The sequence below is a fragment of the Hylaeus anthracinus genome, unplaced genomic scaffold (genome assembly GCF_026225885.1).
Source record: "Hylaeus anthracinus isolate JK02 unplaced genomic scaffold, UHH_iyHylAnth1.0_haploid 0, whole genome shotgun sequence".
NCBI lineage: Eukaryota > Metazoa > Arthropoda > Insecta > Hymenoptera > Colletidae > Hylaeus > Hylaeus anthracinus.
Genome location: NW_026533254.1, coordinates 24,545,891 through 24,565,378, shown reverse-complemented (window position 1 = coordinate 24,565,378; position 19,488 = coordinate 24,545,891). Strand labels below are relative to the sequence as shown.

Below are 19,488 nucleotides of genomic sequence, written 5' to 3'. Positions count from 1 at the left end.
CCAATTTAGAATAGAATTACCAATTTCGCAATGTCATATTTTATCCCAGCTCCTTCATTTCCAAACAATTTTTAAATATGTACATATACTTGCAAGATTTCTTTCATTTCCATGAGTATCAACATTGTCTTTGAAGCTATATTGTATATACTTGCAAGAGTTATTATTTCATTTTCATTAGTACCAACATTGCCTTTCAAATATCGACCGTTCCAAACCTTACATTCTTCCAATTTGAAATGACCAATTTCGTATTTCATTCTTCGAATACAAGTCGGCGATTAGCTAGCTCGTCAAAGGTGACGCTGCGCCCTCCAATCGATCCAAGGGCTACGAGTCTAAGGATCGGTATTCGTGGGGTATACGATGGTATATGCGCGTATCGTGGTTATGTACAGCACACGTTTCACGCGAGGGCGCGCGTTTCCGCTTCCGCGTTTGGAAACGCGCCCCAAAGGAGGCAGCCGATCGCGGGAAACGATCTCTGACCTCGGGGTTAATCCGCGACCGATCTCGAGCAAGTTTTCCAATTTCAACCGCGGCCCGATACTCGGCCAAGACAGTTCTTATCTTCTATCTTATCGTTTCATTTCCGACCAAACCCGGTCGCGATCGGTTTGGTCGCGCCATCTGCTGGAGCCAAAACGAACGTCGTAAGGAGAACAATAAGAACCAGAACCAAGAGCTAATATTGGAACTGGCGCCAAAGGAAGCGTTAATTTCTGATCTCATCTTGGTAGAACGCGGTAATTTCATTTTTAGATTGTTATAGATTTCGAAAATGCGGGTAATCCCGACAGGAAATGGACGAAGCGACACCAGCGCCGTCCGGGTCGATTACAGTTACTGTACAGGCCACGGGTGGCGCTGTTCGGCCCGCCATTTTCTTTCGGGGAATCCCTTGGGAGACCACCTCTTCGAAACACCATGGTGATTAACTTTATTGTACAAAAACGCGACGGTGGGTGGTCAATGCCGAGTTTCAGGAACGAATGGCTCCACAGATGGCAGTCTCGGTGGATTCAGAGACGGGTACAACATCGTTCGAGCGATAGATGCATTCAGCAGAGGCAATCGTCGAGTCGTTTTCTTGGATTCTTTGCTAAGATTCTTTTGGTCGCTTCGAATAGTCGAATCAAAGCAGAGAATCCAAGAGAATCGCTCGACAATCGTTCCTGCTGAATGCAGCCATTAATTCCACAAAAATTCCAGCGATCCTTTTCCGAGTATCGGGCAACCACGGTTCGATCGCTCGTCTCGAAATCAAATGGCGGCGATCGGGTCCGCCAGAGGGCGACGGTGTCCCGTGACCTCGGTTTCCCCGAATCGACGCGTTGGTCATTCGATTTCGACGGAGACAACAAAAATAAACAAAGCACACAGAGTCTTGCCTAACTACACCAACGGGCGTGGGATGATCGCGTCTCTATCGTGGATGATCCATGGCTGATAAATTTCATGTATAGTTTGCTGCGCCTACTGGACAATGTACTGGGGGCAAATAAACGATGGGGGGGGGCGGGGCGGGGTTCAAGGGGGCGGGGCGATGAAAACTTACTGCTAGACCACAACTAGTTTAATACATTACCTGGCATTAATTAAACGAAATTAGATTTAAAAAAAAAAATGATAACAACGGAAACAGAACAAACTAACAAACATTGTCATGCGGCACACATACACGGGAGCGCGCGTGCGCGCGCACGCACGCTACGTAGAGTCGATGGTTACACATTGGTTGGTTGCGCGCGGTATAAATAATGGCACGTGGTTAAACTATCGCGCATGGGAGCGCGCGCATAGTGGATATATGCATGTAACTCATGGTATCGAATCATTCAGTAAAACAAGAAAAGTAATACTCAACGTAAAATCAACTAAGGAAAGTCAACGAGACGAACAAAGGAACGATAATACATGTACATATACATAGAAAACTGAACATCCAACCTTCTGTTCTACAAGAGACAAGTCACAAGTCCATTTAAAGACGAAAGCTTTTTTTTCTTTTTTTTTTTTTTTTTTTTTTGGTTCGGTAACGACTCTCCACGGTAACAAATGAACAGCTAATGATACGTCCGAAACGGTCGGTTAACGACATGGCGTACATTTTCTTTTTTTTTTTTTTTCTTTTCTAGATATTACACGCACGCGCGGTGCACGCACGTGCATACGCGCGCGCATGGACGCGCGGACACGCGCGCACAGGTGCGCGCGTGACGAGACAGCGTTACTAATCAACGACAAAACGTAATCGCAACGAGAAAACCAAACAAAACGAAAAGTAAAAAAAAAGAACGCAACGAGAAGATAAACGAAGGTGAGGGGCGGGGGGAGAGAGACGGAAAGTAAAGAAAGAAAAAAGGCAAACCGACACTGGTGCCAAAGGAGGCGATCACCGATCGGGAGGTCGAACGTTCTCCCGGCGTGTTCAAGCGACTAAAACGTAGGGTTAGACGAACGCAACAACGTTAAAAACAAAGGATAAAGGGAAACGTGAAAAAGAAGAAAAGAACGTGTAAAGGGAAACAAAACGTGAGAACACAAACGACGCGAAACGAGAAAGGAAATACGAGAGAATCGAAATGAAAATAACGGGAGATGGGGTTGGGCGGATGGGTGTCGGGGTTTGGCGGAGGGAGAGACAGACAGAGAGATAGATAGATAGATAGAGAGAAAAACGATAGAGATAGAGACAGACAGAGATAGATAGAGAGTGAGAGAGACGGAGAACGTAAAAGAACGCCAGCTGCCAAGTCAAACAATCATCAAGCGGCGAAAAAGCCAGGCTCTAAGCAACGAAGCAAGCCACCTCTTCCTATCGCTATATCGTTTATAGTCGTTTTCTGTTTCCCTGCGCCTTTGCTTGCAGCCACACAGACAGCCAGCCAGTATCACAAAAGGGGTGCACATTTTCTTGGCCGAGAAGCAACAGAGGCTCAAGGGGCGTGGGATAAGGAGGCGAGAGACAGAGAGAGACAGAGAGAAAGAAAGAGAGAGAAAGAGAGAGAGAGAGGAGAAAGTCGCAGAGCAGCGGTAGGGGTAGCGAGCTCTCTACTCTCATACACTGCGCCCTAATTGTTATTCTGTTTCCTTTCTGGTTCGTTTCATTTCCGTTTTCGTCACTCATCTAGGAAAAGAACAGCGATGCGCCACGTACAAGGGGGCGGCAGGACGAGAGGGAGGGGAATATTCGTTCGGGCGGAAAGGATCTCGCGATGATGGTTAGCGATGGGCACGACGGGGCGTCGAATCGCTTGGAACACGTGAAACGAGACCCACTCGAATCGCTTTGAATGCCCGTCCAAGCTAAATGCAACGGAATAGTCTCCAACGGAGTAGTATTCCAGGGTCTGGGAAACATCAGGACCAGTGCGCGGTGGTACTCCAGTTACGGAAAGCGATCTCGGCGGTTTGCTAGAAGTGTAGCGAGGCCAACCTATCGGTAGACGTAGAAGAGGAAAAGCAGAGCTACCCACGGGACGTTTGGACAGCTTTGGTCATCGCGCAGAGTCCTTCTTTGTGCTCTAATGGCGAACTCTCGCGAGAAGGGATACAGTCCAGGATTGCTGACCCTAGGAGCTGAGATGTTTGAACACTGGAACTATCAAAACAATAATAATATGGAGACACACGTTCTACGATTGGGACCTGTTTCAGATATTCGAATCGGTTCAGTGGGATTCTCTGAACAATAGCTTACTTGTCTCGAGGGTTGCTGGCATTAGAAGCTACGGTGTATGAACATGATTAAACTTCTTAAAGAAGAGAATACTGTCTATTCGCCTCGTGAGAAGACACGTGAACTAGGATTACTGGCCCTGGGAGCTGAGACGTTCGAACAGTGGGACGCTCCAAACAATAATAATAAGTGTTCTAGGATTTAGAAGATGTTGAAAGCAGTCAAGCGAGGGCTTCTTAGAGGTCAACCCAATCACTGGCGATCCATCCAGCACAGTATTACGTCGACAACCCTCGAGTCCTTCCCAGGGACTCGTGACCAAAGGTGACCAAAGGTGACCAAAGGTGACCAAAGGTGACCCAGCTCCCTCCTAAGGTTACCAAGGTGACCTAGCTCCCTTTTAAGGTTACTAAGGTGACCCTCCAACCTCTGTCCCAAGGCTTTAGGCCGAGCCTAGACCCTCGACACTGGACTCCGGCCGACATCCAAAGCAAATCGCGACTCGCGGCGCGGGAACTCGTCGGGCGCCCATCGCCAACAGCGGCACAGTGTGCGTTTTGCAACAAAGCGACAGAGAAGGGACGCCCAATCAACGTGCGCTCGTTTCCAAAGGATCGTGCACACCGTCTAGCGATCAAAAAAGCGTCTCGAGAGACAGCGCGCGTGGACAGCGAGCTGGTACAGAGTGCGGCCGACGTGTTCCTCTGGCTCGACGCTCCCGAAGACCCAGGATAAAGGGGCGCTGATGTTCCTAGGGAACTGTGGACCTCGGTGGACCGACTGGGAGCGACTTATCCAAGGGAGAGAAAGAAAAACTCCGCGGTAACGAAACCAGAGAATTGGACAAAGTTTAAAAAAAAAAAAAAATAAAAAATAAGAGTTACAAATAAGAGTTGCAAATAAGACAGAGTAACGTGAGAAACAGACGGAAAGAAAGCGAAAGAGGGTGGGATCCACGAGTATAGACGTTCTCAGGGGGACGTCCGATCTTTCTTTTTTTATTCATCAAATTGGCTCGCGACGCACGGGGGCCGCGATTAGGTTCGTCGATCTCGACGAGACAGTTCAGTAAAAAAAAAGAAAGAAAGAAAACACGACTCGAAGAGAGTATCGAGCTCTCGAAGGACTTTCTCAAGAGCCGAGTCCTCGGTCGCTTCTGTCACTGGACTTGGTGTGAGCTCTTTTACACTCTAACGTATCGTAAACACGTCACACAACAAAAAAAGGTATATATATATATACATATATACTTAATATATTTATATATATATATATATAAACACAGTTTGGTACTTTCTCATCGCTAGGCGGGTGCCGATGGTGAATGTATAGAAGCATAGCCTATTGCTGCGGGTAATATGTAATGTATAATGCGGCGGAAAGTAGAAGCGAATGTTTGTAATAAACCAACGAGCCAATCAGCGTACAGCTCCTGCGTCCAGCGTCCTCGTGATCGCCGTGCCTGTTTTCTGAGACGTCGACTGAGGGACCATCGAGACTCTTTACTTAATTTCTTTTTCTTTTTTACTTTTTTTTTTTTGTACGCATTCTGCGCTCCGCATTTTATTCGTTCGTCCTCTCGGGAATTCGTCGTGTTTATTCTTTTTCCCGCCGCAAGCGCGTCCCTATGTCTCAAGACTTCCCGAGCACTGGTCGTTTCCGGTTTTCGTTTTTATCTTTTTTTTTTTTTTTTTAGCACTCTCGGACCCCCTCGCGAGAACTCGAGGCGGAAATTTACCCTTCGGCAGGAGTCGGGGGTTGGGGGGAGGGGCCTGTCGCAGTGTCGGTTTCCGGAGAACGAGACACGGTGGGGAGTCGACGGACAGAGTCGGCGTCCTTCGTTCGGGTCTCATGAAAACGGGACGGAAGTGGTCTCGAGGCGGGTTCGACGGTGACCCCGTGAACCCCGTGGACGCGAGCTCGCGCGTTCGTTAGGGCGGGTTACCTTAAAAATAAGGTCGCTTTTGCTGAAACCGGACTTCTTTTTATTCATATTGTCAGAACTTAGGCGCCCCCTCCGCTCAGTGCGTTTTTTTTGTAGGTTCTGCAATATCTAGAAACAAAAGAAAGCGGGACATAGCAAGACGTAGTAAGAAAAAGGCCAGGTTATCAAGAGAGAGACAGAGAGAAGATAGACAGAGAAGAAGACAGAAATAAGTGAGATAAAACGGAAGAACGTAAAGTGAAAGGTAAATAAAAACCAGAGAAAGGAAAAAGAACGAAGTATTGTGAGTGGAACGAAAGTACTCGTTTTGGGGGCCATCGATTGGTCGACAGATGTGTTTTGTACAGTATGTATATATATATATGCATGTATATACATATACATATATATTAGAGACGAAAAAACAGACAGTGACAAAGAGGGAAGAGAAAACAGAAGGAGCAGGCTTCGGTGTAAGGCGACAGGGATCAATTTTCCTTCTTCATCTTTCGAAATTATTTGCTTTTCATTCGTTTCTTTTGCGAATCGATCTTTCCTTCTCTCAATTCTGCACTCCTACGATTCAGGCCCTGCCAAGGGGGCGCGCCAGGAGGGCACAGCGTGCGTCCCCGTCTTCCTCGAAGGAGGATCTCGACGGATCCTCCACGAGGACAATCCCCGTTCGCTTTCTCGACTGGGACTCGTCCGTAGCTGGAAAGCGCAACGACATACGAACGTCAGCGATCGGAACAACGAACGCCACATTTTTCTCTCTCGTTAACTCCGCCATCGTCGATTCGTCGCGCGATCGATCGCCGATCGCAGGGATCTACGACGGGGCCGATTATCTCGATTCGATCCGTCTTCTTCTCGAACGCTGACTCGGTGCGGTCACGTGGAGGGGCACATAACCGAGAGAAATAAAACAAGAGAGAAATACAAAATAATCGTAACAGAGACACGTGGGTGGGTACGGTGTCACGTTCCGTTCGTTCGTTCCGTTCGTCCGTGTATTTATATGTGTCGCAGAACAGTTTTACGGAGGCGAAACGGTCGGAGGTACCTTTGGTTATTTTTTATTTTGGTTATTTTCTTGTAGAAAAGTCTTCGACGGACATTCTTGTCTTTCGGGGAAGCCTGAGGATTGTTCGAGTTTGTAACGGTTCAAATACTTCGCGGGACTGCTATGGCGCCATCTGCTGAAGCGGCAGCAACTTAGTAGCAACCGCTTGCAACGTCACTCACAGTATAATTGACTGTCGCGCGACAAATCGCGCGACAAAATTGATCGTAACTGAGTCGCAGCAAGAGTGGGCCGCGTTCTATTCGCGCTAATTTCTCAAGACGCTTTTGTCGATTAGATTTAATGCCGTTCTTTTTTCCGTTTCTCCTTCTTTTATCCTTGTTCGACCGATTGAAGGACGGCATTAAATCAAATTGGCAAAAGCGTCTTGAGAAGTTAGCGCGAATAGAACCTACACGATGACTCCACTCTTGCCGCGGATCAGCTACGATCGATTGTGTCTTGGGACAAAATCGCGCGACAAAAACGATCGTAGCTGAGTCGCGACAAGAGTGAGCCATGTAGATTTAATGCCGTTCTTTTTTCCTTCTCTCCTTCTTCTATCCCTGTTCGACCGATTGACGGACGGCATTAAATCTAATTAAATCAAATTGTGTCTCTCGTCGACTAAGCGAACGAGAGCTCGGTAATATTCGAAATGGAACATCACGTGACGCGATTCGCCTCTGTAAGAGCACTCTGCGCTATGTATCTCGTGTGTCTTCTCGTGGCGTTTCTTTTCATTCCAGTTTTCCTTGTACTTTCGCCGAGGTAGGAGCGTGCGACGCGATGAAAGGGTTGTATTGGCGCAAGTGTGGGTGGAAGGTCGGTGTGTGGCACAAGTTGACCGTCGACGGCACATAAGGATAACGAAATGATAATAACGGTAACGATAATAACGATAAAATAATATCAATAAGAAGTGTGATAAGTATACAACGTATATAATAATCGTAATAATAGTAATATAATAGTAATAAATGGTTCGTGAATTAAGAAGTAAGAATCAAGAAGCCATTCTTTGGTATCAAGCTTTCGTTGCAGCAGTCGCCCCAAGCGTGAAGCCGCAGTCTCTGGTCAAGCTCGTATACAGGCTCGAGAGATCGATTTTAGCGGGTAGCTTCGATGATCGAAAAGTTGGCGTTACGATATTTATTATTATTATTATTATTTTTTTTTTTATTTTGGTTTCTGGAGCCTTCGTGGCCAAGCAAAAAGAGAGTCGACCCGCGTCGATTTCTAGATTCGTTGGGGAGTGCTGATTTCCGATTGGCGAGAGGCGACACTCGAGTGGCGAATGTTCTTTGGAAATCAACGTTGTCTGAACGTTCGTCTTTCCTGAGGGTTGAAGGGGTAAAACGGCGAAAACAGGCCACGGTCGAAAATTATAAAAGTGTCGAGAGTGGGAATGGGTTCGGGAAGGTTTGAAATTGTTTCCCTTTGTGCAAACTTCTGGCCTTTTGCGCAGCTCTCCGTTACCGGTTCAACTCGGAGCGAAATCGTCACGGGGTGTGGTCACGTGATGAGGTCATGTGATTCGGTCATGTGATTCGGTCACGTGACTCTGCTTATTCGACGGAATCACACATGGCAACTCGTATAAGTTCTATCGCATTTTTCCTGTTGCGTTCATCGGCTTCGAGTTGAACCAACAACCGGACGAGCGTCCAAATTTAATAAATTAATTTTGAAAATCGGATCCTCGTTACCAGAGTCCTGAGCACATCCCACGTTCGTATTCGCTCTGTAATAGCGCCGAACGCGAGAGGATAGGTTAGTTTTGAAATTCCAGCTCCTTCGAAAAAAAAAAAAATTGTAACAGAAACACTCGTCGAGCGAGGAATATTCGCAGAGTATATCTCTCGGCGACCGGTCAGAGTCTGTTCGGACCAATTATCTCCCCTCTACTCTTACGGTTTACGTAACAGCCGAGTCGGACTCTGAGAAACATCCCAACCGACGCTGTTTCGCGCGCGGTGCTTGGAATTCTCGCGTAACAACGTCGAAGTTTAGTTGATACGGTCTTCGACGCGGAATTTATTTTCCTCTTTCGTTTACGTTTCCGCGAAGCTCCTCGGGGCATTTTCGAACCAGGAAACAATCGATCCCAGCTGTGCGCCGCCATCTTACTCGTCGAAAAATACAAACGGCGATGGCCGTGTGCCCTCGTCGGGGTGTGTCCCGCGAAACGAGAATCGACGAGCTAAAGGGTGGCGCGAATTCGCGGGGCAACCTGTAATTTATCACCTCACCGCGACAGCTATGATTAATCGTGCTCCGAGGTCCATTTCGGTCAGGGTTCTCGAGGCGGCGGTTAGCGTGGGCGTCGAGAAAGCAACGTATTATTACCCGACGACGTCCTCGCGGGACTCTCGAAACGGGGAAGAACCCAAACGTAATCGACGTTACTCATTTGGACCTTGTACAGGGAACGTCTCGCGTTCTCGTCGACATTCCTGGACGCTGTCTGATCAGCTATTCGGGATAATGCTCGATTACTCGCTTGGAATCCAATTCGATCGGATGTTTATGCAAATGCGTGTTTTATATGCAAGTATGCCGAGCATTCGTTAATGCTTTCCGGCTAGTTAGCCTATCGACGTCTGCGAGTGCCAGACAAAGTCGTGCAAATATTTGTGAAGCTCAAATTTTGTTCTCGTGTAACTGGAAACTATATACAGGGTGTCGCAAACATGTTGGAGGTCCTTGAAAGGGGTGCTTCAGGGAGTGATTTGAAACAACTTTTTCCTTAGGGAAAATGTTGTCCGAGGCTTCGTTAAGGAGATATTGACAGAAAACCCCGACGGTAGGTTACGTGCTAGACGGCCGCAGTAGTATAGGGTTCGCGCTAGACAGCCGCGGTGCGTAGGGTAGGCTACGCGCTAAACGGCCGCAGTAGTGTAGGCTACGCGCTAAACGGCCGCAGTAGTGTAGGCTACGCGCTAAACGGCCGCAGTAGTGTAGACTACGCGTTAGACGGCCGCGGTGCGCTAGACGGCCGCAGTAGAATAGGCTACGCGCTAGGCCGCCGCAGTAGTGTAGGTTACACGCTAGACGGCCGCAGTAGTGTAGGCTACGCGCTAAACGGCCACAGTAGTGTAGGCTACGCGTTAGACGGCCGCGGTACGCTAGACGGCCGCAGTAGTGTAGGCTACGCGCTAAACGGCCACAGTAGTGTAGGCTACGCGTTAGACGGCCGCGGTGCGCTAGACGGCCGCAGTAGTGTAGGCTACGCGCTAAACGGCCGCAGTAGTGTAGGCTACGCGTTAGACGGCCGCAGTAGAATAGGCTACGCGCTAGACGGCCGCATTAGTGTAGGCTACGCGCTAGACGGCCGCATTAGTGTAGGCTATGGTCCACCGGCGTACTCACGCTCTGCTTGGTCGGGGTTTCCGTTAATATCTCCTTAACGAAGCCTCGGGCAACATTTTCCCTAAGGAAAAAGTTGTTTCAAATGACTCTCTGAACCTCTTGGAACTCGCTTCATTTCGATATTTTCCGTGCATGTGATACATTCTCGAACATCCACGATCCATCGGTCGATTTTACTCCGGACGAAATCCTCTCGGTTACCGGAGGATCGAAATGCTAATCCGCCCAGGTTGAACGTCGAACGGCTGAGGACGGACTGTCCTAGACCACTGAATTTCGTTCCGCGACGGAATCGACGCGTCTGCGCTACAGCATTCCCACGAGCAGAAAAACAAACGACAAGGAGCAACCACGGGGACAACGCCAAACAAGGAACACCGATCCGAAGGATGCAAACGTCGCGAAAAACTAGACGACACACTCGATCGATCGATCGTCGAACCGCATGCTGCATCCGTCTCGGGGAGCTAACAATCTAGGATCGACCGACTAGACGAAAAACATCTACTGATCTACGGAACAACCGACCGACCACGTCTAAATTCACTGGGTCCAGACAGAGGCAACGCAAGGAACGAACGAAATTAGAAGAAAACGAAAGAAAAAAGAAGAAGGATAACGGGTGAACAGAAATCGCGTCTCAAACCTTTGCAACTTGGACAAAAACCAGGCATCTAAACAGCACGGAATAGCAAGCAACTGAGGGGAGGAGGGAACGAATCGTAACGCTGGTCTTGGGGCCGGGTCGTCGGAGTACGTTTGGAGGCGAGAAGGTACTCGGGAGCGTGAATCGGAGGAGTGGGCTGTGGAGAGAAACGTGGAGGGGGGATCGCACACTGAACAACGGGCACATCGCCAAAAAATGTCGGGCAAACAGGGTTAATGTACACCTAACACGCACAGGCAGACCTACGATCAGTCCAACTTTCTCGTCTGTAGAGCAGCCACGTGGAGCGCGTCGTGCCGAATATCTCACAGCTACCGGCCATTGTCTCGTAGACGCTTTTGTTTGTTTAGCTCCGGTTCTTTTCGCCAACCCTCCCTACGGTATACTCTAGCTCTATCCTCCTCGACTCGGAGAACAGGAGTTGCGATTCTCAATCGTCGTCGTTCTATCGGCGCGGAACAGTCACATGCACGCGTCCCACCATCGCGCGCGGAACTTGTTCGCAAGCGAAAACAGCTTTAATGGCCAGCCGTCGATCCGCACGATCGATATACATGCGCACCAGTGTCGTGTCAGGCCGGCGAGAGAGTCAGGCTGCCGGTATTCGACACGACGCGGCGACTATGCTAACGAAACCGTTGACATCCTGACAGGAGAATCCAAACAAGACCCCGGAACAAACAAAACGTGACAGCATTTCGTATGTCAAATCGTTCCCAACAACTCTCGCAAGGATCTAGGCAGTGTGACATGGATCGCCGGGGGACAGGTCCCCGCGATCACTTTCAACGTTTCCTGGAATCGTCTTTGACGATCTGTTGCTCGAGATCCATGTGACACTCTACGGTGGGACTAACGACCCGACGACCAAGAGCTCCCTTCGTTAGACTTCGATACTATCGATATCGAATGCACACGACATCTTCACGATGCAATACACACAGAACAAACAAAGGAGTATCGCTCTATCCTCTATTCCAGGCCGGGGGGATCCCGATCACTTCAGCCCGTGGGATACGAACTAATGGCACCACCTGTTCATTCGTGGTCACGAATGAACTCACGTGGACAGGTGGCGCCACTAGTTCATATCCAGATACTATCGATATCGAATGCTCACGACATCTTCACGATGCAATGCACACAGAACAAACAAAGGTGTGTCGCTCTATCTTCTATTCCACAGCGGGGGCATCCCGATCACTTCGGTTCGTGGAATATGAACTAGTGGCGCTACCAGTCCACGTGAGTTCACTCGTGGCGCCACCAGTCCACGTGAGTTCACTCGTGGCGCCACCAGTCCACGTGAGTTCACTCGTAGCGCCACCTGTCCCTCTGGCGCCGCCACTGCCTTCTTGAAACGCCCGGCGGCGCCTCTAGTTCGCGCGCTCGCCGTACACCGAAGCGTTCGGGGTGCCCAGCTCCGCTCTATTCTATAGGGCATTTCACATCGTGCAACATCGAGCTCTAACAACGTAAGAGAAGACACGGAAACTAAATCGAGACGTGTCGTGGGAAGCTCTCGATCGTGGACGCTTCTTGAAACGGGTGTGATAGTGGTATCGGGCTTGGTGTGGTCGGTAAAAACGTATCCTGGCTATACTGAACAGAACAGAGTATAGGTATACACGGCAAGGCTGTACACGTTCTCTAGAGGAAACTTCCAAACCAAACGAACAACGATAATCAGTCGATAAAACGATAATAATAACCAATCACCGTAACAAAAAAAACAATATAGTAATAATGATCTAACGTATATATATATATGTAATATATATGTATGTAAAAATTTATATTTATACGTAGAAACATTGAGTTTTAAGTTAACGAACGCTTGAATCAAGAAAGGACATTTGGCCTTGGTTTCGGGGTTACTAGGCAGGCACACCTTGCTGGTTCGGTCTGGTTGGGGCGGTGTCGCCCGACGCTCGTAGTGCCTCTCCGGCTGTTGATAAAGGGGGATCTGTAAACCCATTCGGAAACGTGTTCTCGCAATACGCCTGGTACTTCATTTTGTATTGTGTTCTTTGTGTCTTGGTGTCGAGAGGGAGGTCGCGGGGATTCTCGGCTGAACGCAGAGACTATTTGGCTCGAGGTAGTGTGTCCAGTATCGAGTTTGCCCTGAGGATTTCGTTCAGATAGTACAGTCGGTAATTTAAAGTCGATAATGCGTGGCTCGCGCTGGTGGTACAGTGACTCGAGAAACTTACACGAAAAGGTTAACGCGTGACTCTAGATTCGTCCCTGAACGCACAGAATGTTTCACATTCTGCATTTTCAGCAGATCTGTCTTACCGACCTGTCTTACCGACCTGTCTTACCGACCCAGCGTGCTATGTTACCGACTCTTACCTACAGAGTGCGCTGCACTACCCACGAAACACTCTGCTTTACCGATCTACCTTATACACTCGCATGATAACTAAGTCAAAGTATCCTTTAATATTCAAACACCGGTACCACTGGCGCGAATCATCTCCAAGTTGCATTCAAAACTCCTGAACGATCCACGGAACGTATCGCGACTGGACCACGTGTATAAATCACAGTCTAAGTCTAAAACTAGAACTAATCTCCGAAGTATTGAATAGTGTCTGAACTAGATTCGGTGAGAACCAGACCTATTCATACGGCCGTGTATGCAGCGTTTCATTAAGCAACCGGTTTTTAGCTAATCCGTCGACGTTGCTCGAGTCAAGGACACGCGCGAGGCTCTCGTGGAAACGCCTCCGCGCGCCTTGTTCCTAAAACGATCCCCGTGTCGCGGAACTGGCGCCGCAGAACGGGATGAATTTCGGGGAAACGACGCGTCGGGTGAAGCTGGATGGTCGATTGATTTTTCGGTAGCCCTGCGGAGGCGTGCCAGTGTTTGCTAGCGCTCCTCCAGGAGTCCTAAACGGTGTCGCAATCCCCTGATAAGACGACACTTCACCGACTGGGACAAAATCGATGTAGGATGTACATCCGAATGGAGCCTCGAAGATACGTCAAATATTTGCCCTATCGTATCCCTATGGAGGACGTCTATCGCCCCTTCCGAGTAGAACAACTCGTCTACGCTACAACGTACGAGCCGCTATTGATCCCTGGCGTTTATCAACGAAACGGCTCGTCTAATTACCGACACCTACTCTCTCAGCATCCGGTTACCTCGAACTTCTTCAGCAAACTCCCCGGTGTCTGCGGTCAGCAATTTACTGCCGGGATTATTAAGCGCTTGTTAAGCTGAATCCGTGAACCGATCCAACCGAGACACCTGAGGACGGTGCCCTAATTAAGCAAATCGCTAGACGTTTCTTCCCTCGACCCTCTGCCACCGAAATGGAACCTGACTCTGATTTAGCCATTGCTCCTTGGGGGAGTCTATCCTTCAGCTTTGAGTTTAACGTTTGGAAATAATCAGCGTTACGATGGAGAAGGTGGACCTGACTCTCGCGTCACAGGCGCCTCTTACACAGGGCACGTGAAAACACGGAACGGAAAAGAATGGGGAGAAAAGCAGAGGGAGGGGAACGGGACGTTCTCGAGAGACGTAGCGCACGCGACGAGGTTGCTCTCTCGATTGGACGGAAAGCCTGATTGATTCGTTGGTCTGTTCGCGGTGAGACGACGAGACTCTTTGCGATCGCGTCTTTCGAGACGGGGCTGAGGAGGGGAACACGAATTTCAGCCAGGAATTTCAGCCACAGTTGATTCCTTCGACGTTGGTACCATCGTCGAGGTCTATCTTTGACCGCGAGGACTGCGGATGTTCGTGCATGTGTGACGTGCGAGAAGCGTACGGCCGTTCGGCTACGGACAAAATGTGCGAAATATGCGATTGAGTAATATGCACAACATACACGAAACGATAAGAACAATTACAATTATGTAAGATAAGAATATACATATATACACAGTACGCGAAGTATGTTTGAGGTGCTGACACAAGTTGATATAATGGTGATTGTGATGACGATGACGATGGATATGATGGTCGCTATGATGTTGACTGCTATAGGATGCCAATAATTGCTACGATGACAATGGGTATGATGTTGACAGGGTGGATGGCTATCATGATGTGGATGATAAAGATCTGGACGATGACGACGACGTGTATGATGATTATTATGATGATCGCTATGATGTTGATTGCTATAGGATAGCAATAATTGCTACGATGGCGATGGATATGATGTTTACAGTATGGCTGGCTATCGTGGCGTGCATGATTATGATCTGGACGATGATGACGACGTGTATGATAATTATTATGATGGTCGATATGATGTTGACTGCTATCGGTTGGCAATATAGGATACGATGACGATGGATATGATGTTGACAGAGTGGATCACTATCGTGGCGAGCATGATTATAATCTGGACGATTAATGACGACGTGTATGATAATTATTATGATGATCGCTATGATGTTGATTGCTATAGGATAGCAATAATTGCTACGATGGCGATGGATATGATGTTTACAGTATGGCTGGCTATCGTGGCGTGCATGATTATGATCTGGACGATGACGACGACGTGTATGATAATTATTATGATGGTCGATATGATGTTGACTGCTATCGGTTGGCAATATAGGATACGATGACGATGGATATGATGTTGACAGAGTGGATCACTATCGTGGCGAGCATGATTATAATCTGGACGATTAATGACGACGTGTATGATAATTATTATGATGGTCGCTATGATGTTGACTTCTATCGGATGACAATAATCGTTACGATCGCGATGATAAGGACTGCGTGGCGGATCCTGGGCGTGGATGACGATGTTTAATACGACTGTTACGATGCCAATGACTTCTGCATAATTTGTACGTATCCCGCGCGTCCAAGATGACGCTACTCGCCCGTTCTCCGGGCATATTGGCCACAGTCTTGCACATAAAACATGCATCAGTTCAAACATCCGCAGCCCACCCGTTACGTGGGAATGACGCCGCGGCTCTGGCCTGTCTGGTCCAACCGCGGAACAATCGTTTCTCAAAGATCTCCGGCGGGATTACAGCGGTAGATTTACGTTCCCAGCGATACAAACGTCTCTGGGATCCGCGCGCGTTCCACCGTTTGTTTGTCTTTCCAGTGTAACGATCGCGGCAACGCGTTAATTCGCGGCTCGTTACGGTCAATTCCGGCGTAACGTTGCCGACAGTTTTCTCACGTTTTGCGAAGAATGGCGCCCGCTAATTGCGACGATTACCAGGCCCAGGTGTGTTACCCGCTCTAACCGTTACAGCAGAAGCGTCTGGGAAAACGAAACCTCGTCGAAACGATACCATGAGTCGGGGAGTTCGAGAATCTCCGTCGAAGCACCTCCTTTCTGCGACCCATTTCAAAGAGGAGATCGGGATTCCCTCGGCCAACGTGACGAGCCGGCAAAGCCTGACAGGGTCTTCCCCGCGCGCGCGCACCTAACGAGCCTCGAGGACCTCGTCTCGAGGAGGATCACTTACCGATCGCTAACGAGACGAGTATGAAATCTCGCGAAACACAAATCGCCGTTCGAGATTCGCGTGTCCTGACCTCGTGCACGTGTGTGTTCGGCCCGCTTGGACACGGCGCCACTTGTATTCGTGTTGTAGAAATCAAAGAAATCAAATAGAAAAGTAACAACAGAAGGAGGATCGATCAGACGGTTGCCTCGGTTAGGTGAGACGAACAGGTGGCGATGGGCTCGTGACGTTTCATTGAATACTCCGGAGGAGGTTGTCGCTTCGAACATTGTTCCAGGTTGGGAGACCTCCGAGACGCTGGATGGAACGAAAGTCTTGGAGCTGGCCTCTTCGCGAGTAGAGGTAGTAGTTGGTAGTAGATAGTAGTTGTAGGTAGTAGTTGTAGGTACCTGTGACGTGCTGATGTATTAAGGACTCGTTTGCAGGAATAGAATCCTAGGTTCCTGAGCTGTAGTCGCATCTTAAGATCCTGTCGAAGATATCCTCAGTCTGGGATGGTTCACAAACTACAAGGACATCTCTATTATCTCTGTCCGAATCTTCTCGACATCTCCTTGGGTCAAAGCAACCCTTGTCCACGATCTCTCGACTCTAAACAGCCTCTGCTATATTCCAATCCCGATCAGAATCCTACAGTCCTTGCCTGAAGCATCGTAATCTCATCCATGCATGGTTATCTCGTCTCTAAACATAATTCTTGGACAGTTGAAGTAATATGAATCTTCGCAACCCACCTGCTCTGACTGTGCTCCGGCGTCTTGACTTTGTTCCACGCTCTCGGGCTCCCATTCGACGTTCCTCCAACTTCCCAGAAGCTCCACCGTTTAGCCACCAAGACTTTCGGGCTGCCAGACCTCCCGCAGCGTCCCCAGGCGTCCTCCAATCGGAACGCCACTCCAAGCGACACGTGTAAACGAAACTTGACGAAAACTTTGGGAATCGGAGGGGGTCGAACGCCCATCGCCACGAGCCGGGGAGTTGTTGACGGTGGTCGTGGGGTCATCGAAGAGACACAGAGGGTGGTTCGGAGATTTTCGTCGTCGAGTAGTCGGGGATCGAGTAGAACCGCGGGGACGTCGCTCGGTGTTATCGAGCAGACGGAAAGCGAGACGTGTGGTCTAACGAGTTTGCCTTCGTGAGAGGATTCCCTGTTGTGGTGGTGGTCGTGTCGGTTCTCGGTCGCCTAACGAAACCTGGGTGAGCCTGGACACTGGCTCCTGCGAGGTTCGGGGGGTCCTCGACTCGATCGAGGCTGACGAAAATTTCTTCGACACGGAGGTGGGGAGAGATCCGTCACTGGGGAGCCTCGAATCGTACGGATACCTATCTTCCATTTGCCGGCCGGACAACTCGGAGGGCCTTTTTCGGGCTTCTTTGCTCTCCGGTGCTCTCTACGGGCCGCCATGACGGTTCCAAAGACTCGTGGCTCGCGGATCGAGCCAGGCCCCCCAGAAAACATAAAGGGAACGACTCCGTTCGCGGCCCGAGTACACCCATGTCAGCGAGTGGTCGCTGACGATGGAACAAACGACGAGGCGCTTTGTACTTTTTTTTGTTTTGTTTCGTTTTGCTTTTCGATTTTTTTTTTCTTTTTGGTCTTTTTCTTTTCTCTTTCTTTGTACAAGGGTCACGCGAGCTGTGGGTATTATATGAGATACGAAAAAAAAATGAAAACGGTGCTCGTATAAGAAATCGTGGAAACACTCACATAGACCTCTTCCCATTGCGAGACATACCGCACCAGTCTTGACAACCGTAGTAACCTAACGAGCGACAACAGTTTCGCAAGCCTGAGGATCCTCAGAGCACGGCCAGCATGCAGGATCTGGAAGGACTCGCTAAAGTCCTGAAACTGAAACGTACACGGTCGCATCAGGCGTTTGGATTCATCGTCGGAGATCTATTCGAGTTGCAGGACGGTTTGTGTCTGGAATTAGCGATTGGAGGGACGGGGATGTGAAATTTCACGATTGTTGCTTGGGCTGGGTTCATATCGAGGAAGAGTGAAAGGAAAGAAACAGGAAGAAGATGTTCTTGGAAGGGGAATCCGTCTGCAATTGAATGGCCAGTGGTGACTGCAACTCGAAGAGATGTACCATGTTTAACGAACGTAACTTAGAAGACGATGCTCTACGGTAATTAAAAAGTATCCTTAAGTAAGATATTCGCGATCGTAAGGTCCAGGAGGGGAACATTTAAGCAAACGCGTGTAAATACATTAATTACATAAATCGAGTCGGTCTGAACCGAGGAACTGAAGCCGATTAACGTATTAAAGCGAGGGACACGTGCGTCGGGCCGTCGATATATTAATGTGCACTTACTTGATTAAATATGAGGAAAATGTAGTCTAGTGGTATGGAGGAAATGAGGTCGAGAAAGAACCAAGTCCTGAGGTAGTGTTTCGCGATTAACTTCGGGTCCAGGATCACTTGCTCGGCGTTATCCTGCTGCATTATACCTGGAGGACATGAATCATGTATCTCAGTTATCGTTCGACAAGAGTCCACTCGATGATCTATACTCTGGAATTATTATGACTCGTATCAGGGTGGTTCGTTACTCGTATGGTCTTTAAATAATAAAGGATAATACAAAACAAGACTATACAGAACACGACTTGTCGTTCCTCCTTCGCGAAGTTCTGGTCCTCCAATGAAAAGGATCAACGAACATTAAGTTGAGACAATTCAGGCACCCTTCAGGAATACAAGACCTGATTAAAAAATACTGAGAATAATACAATTGTTAGTATACACGAGCGGAGCTAACAGTCTCCCTCGATATTCCTTTTCGCAGTCCCCTTGCTGATTATATGCACCAACACCGACGCTCCTGCCTCTTCTGCAAACATCGCTGGAGGTCTCCTAGCGAGCCGTTGAGCTCCTCCGTCACGTTCGCTTTAATTGCGCCAACGTCTTGCTGCCTTTAGCGTCGTTTCGGAACAGGAAAAAGTCACCGAGACCGAGATCCGGGGAACAGGGATGACGAGGTACCATAGGAATAGTTTCTCTCGGTGAAAAAGTTCCTGAATTAAGAGGGCGTCGTGCCAAGATCTTCACCCATTCAGCGACCTCGTCAATGGTCTAGCCATGAGGAACTTATTACCATGGGGCTAACGAAGAACCTACATATAGACCACATGGGCTACTTTTGGACAGCTGGGAACATTCTGGGTACACTTTGCAAGGGCAAGTAGTCGAAATTTAACAGGTCTTGTGCGGTCTTCCCAGGATTCGTATGGGAGAAGAGTATGCAAAGCAGTGAGAGTAACTTATTTAGAGGTTAAGTCATCCCCAAAAGATATTCTG

At 48.7% G+C, this 19,488-nt stretch overlaps 1 protein-coding gene and 1 long non-coding RNA gene across 9 annotated transcripts in view; both read right to left on the bottom strand.

Annotated features, from left to right (window-relative positions):
• The window catches only part of LOC128893678 (potassium/sodium hyperpolarization-activated cyclic nucleotide-gated channel 2), a 143,164-nt gene that overhangs the window by 12,241 nt on the left and 111,435 nt on the right, over window positions 1–19,488 (bottom strand). For 4 of the 8 annotated variants that reach the window (XM_054154823.1, XM_054154848.1, XM_054154832.1 and 1 more), the window contains 3 exons: window positions 18,502–18,638; window positions 17,886–18,029; window positions 5,628–5,735 (listed from right to left, as the gene is read on the bottom strand). In XM_054154823.1, the coding sequence (XP_054010798.1) occupies window positions 5,628–5,735; window positions 17,886–18,029; window positions 18,502–18,638 (389 nt within the window). Of the gene's footprint in view, window positions 1–5,627; window positions 5,736–12,599; window positions 12,675–17,885; window positions 18,030–18,501; window positions 18,639–19,488 lie in introns of all 8 variants that reach the window. The other 4 variants (XM_054154856.1, XM_054154867.1, XM_054154886.1 and 1 more) reach the window with 3 other exon arrangements.
• LOC128893962 (uncharacterized) lies at window positions 7,828–12,423 on the bottom strand. The gene is made up of 2 exons (XR_008461436.1): window positions 11,976–12,423; window positions 7,828–11,742 (listed from the first exon to the last, which is right to left on the bottom strand). It is a non-coding gene; the product is annotated as an uncharacterized LOC128893962 (long non-coding RNA).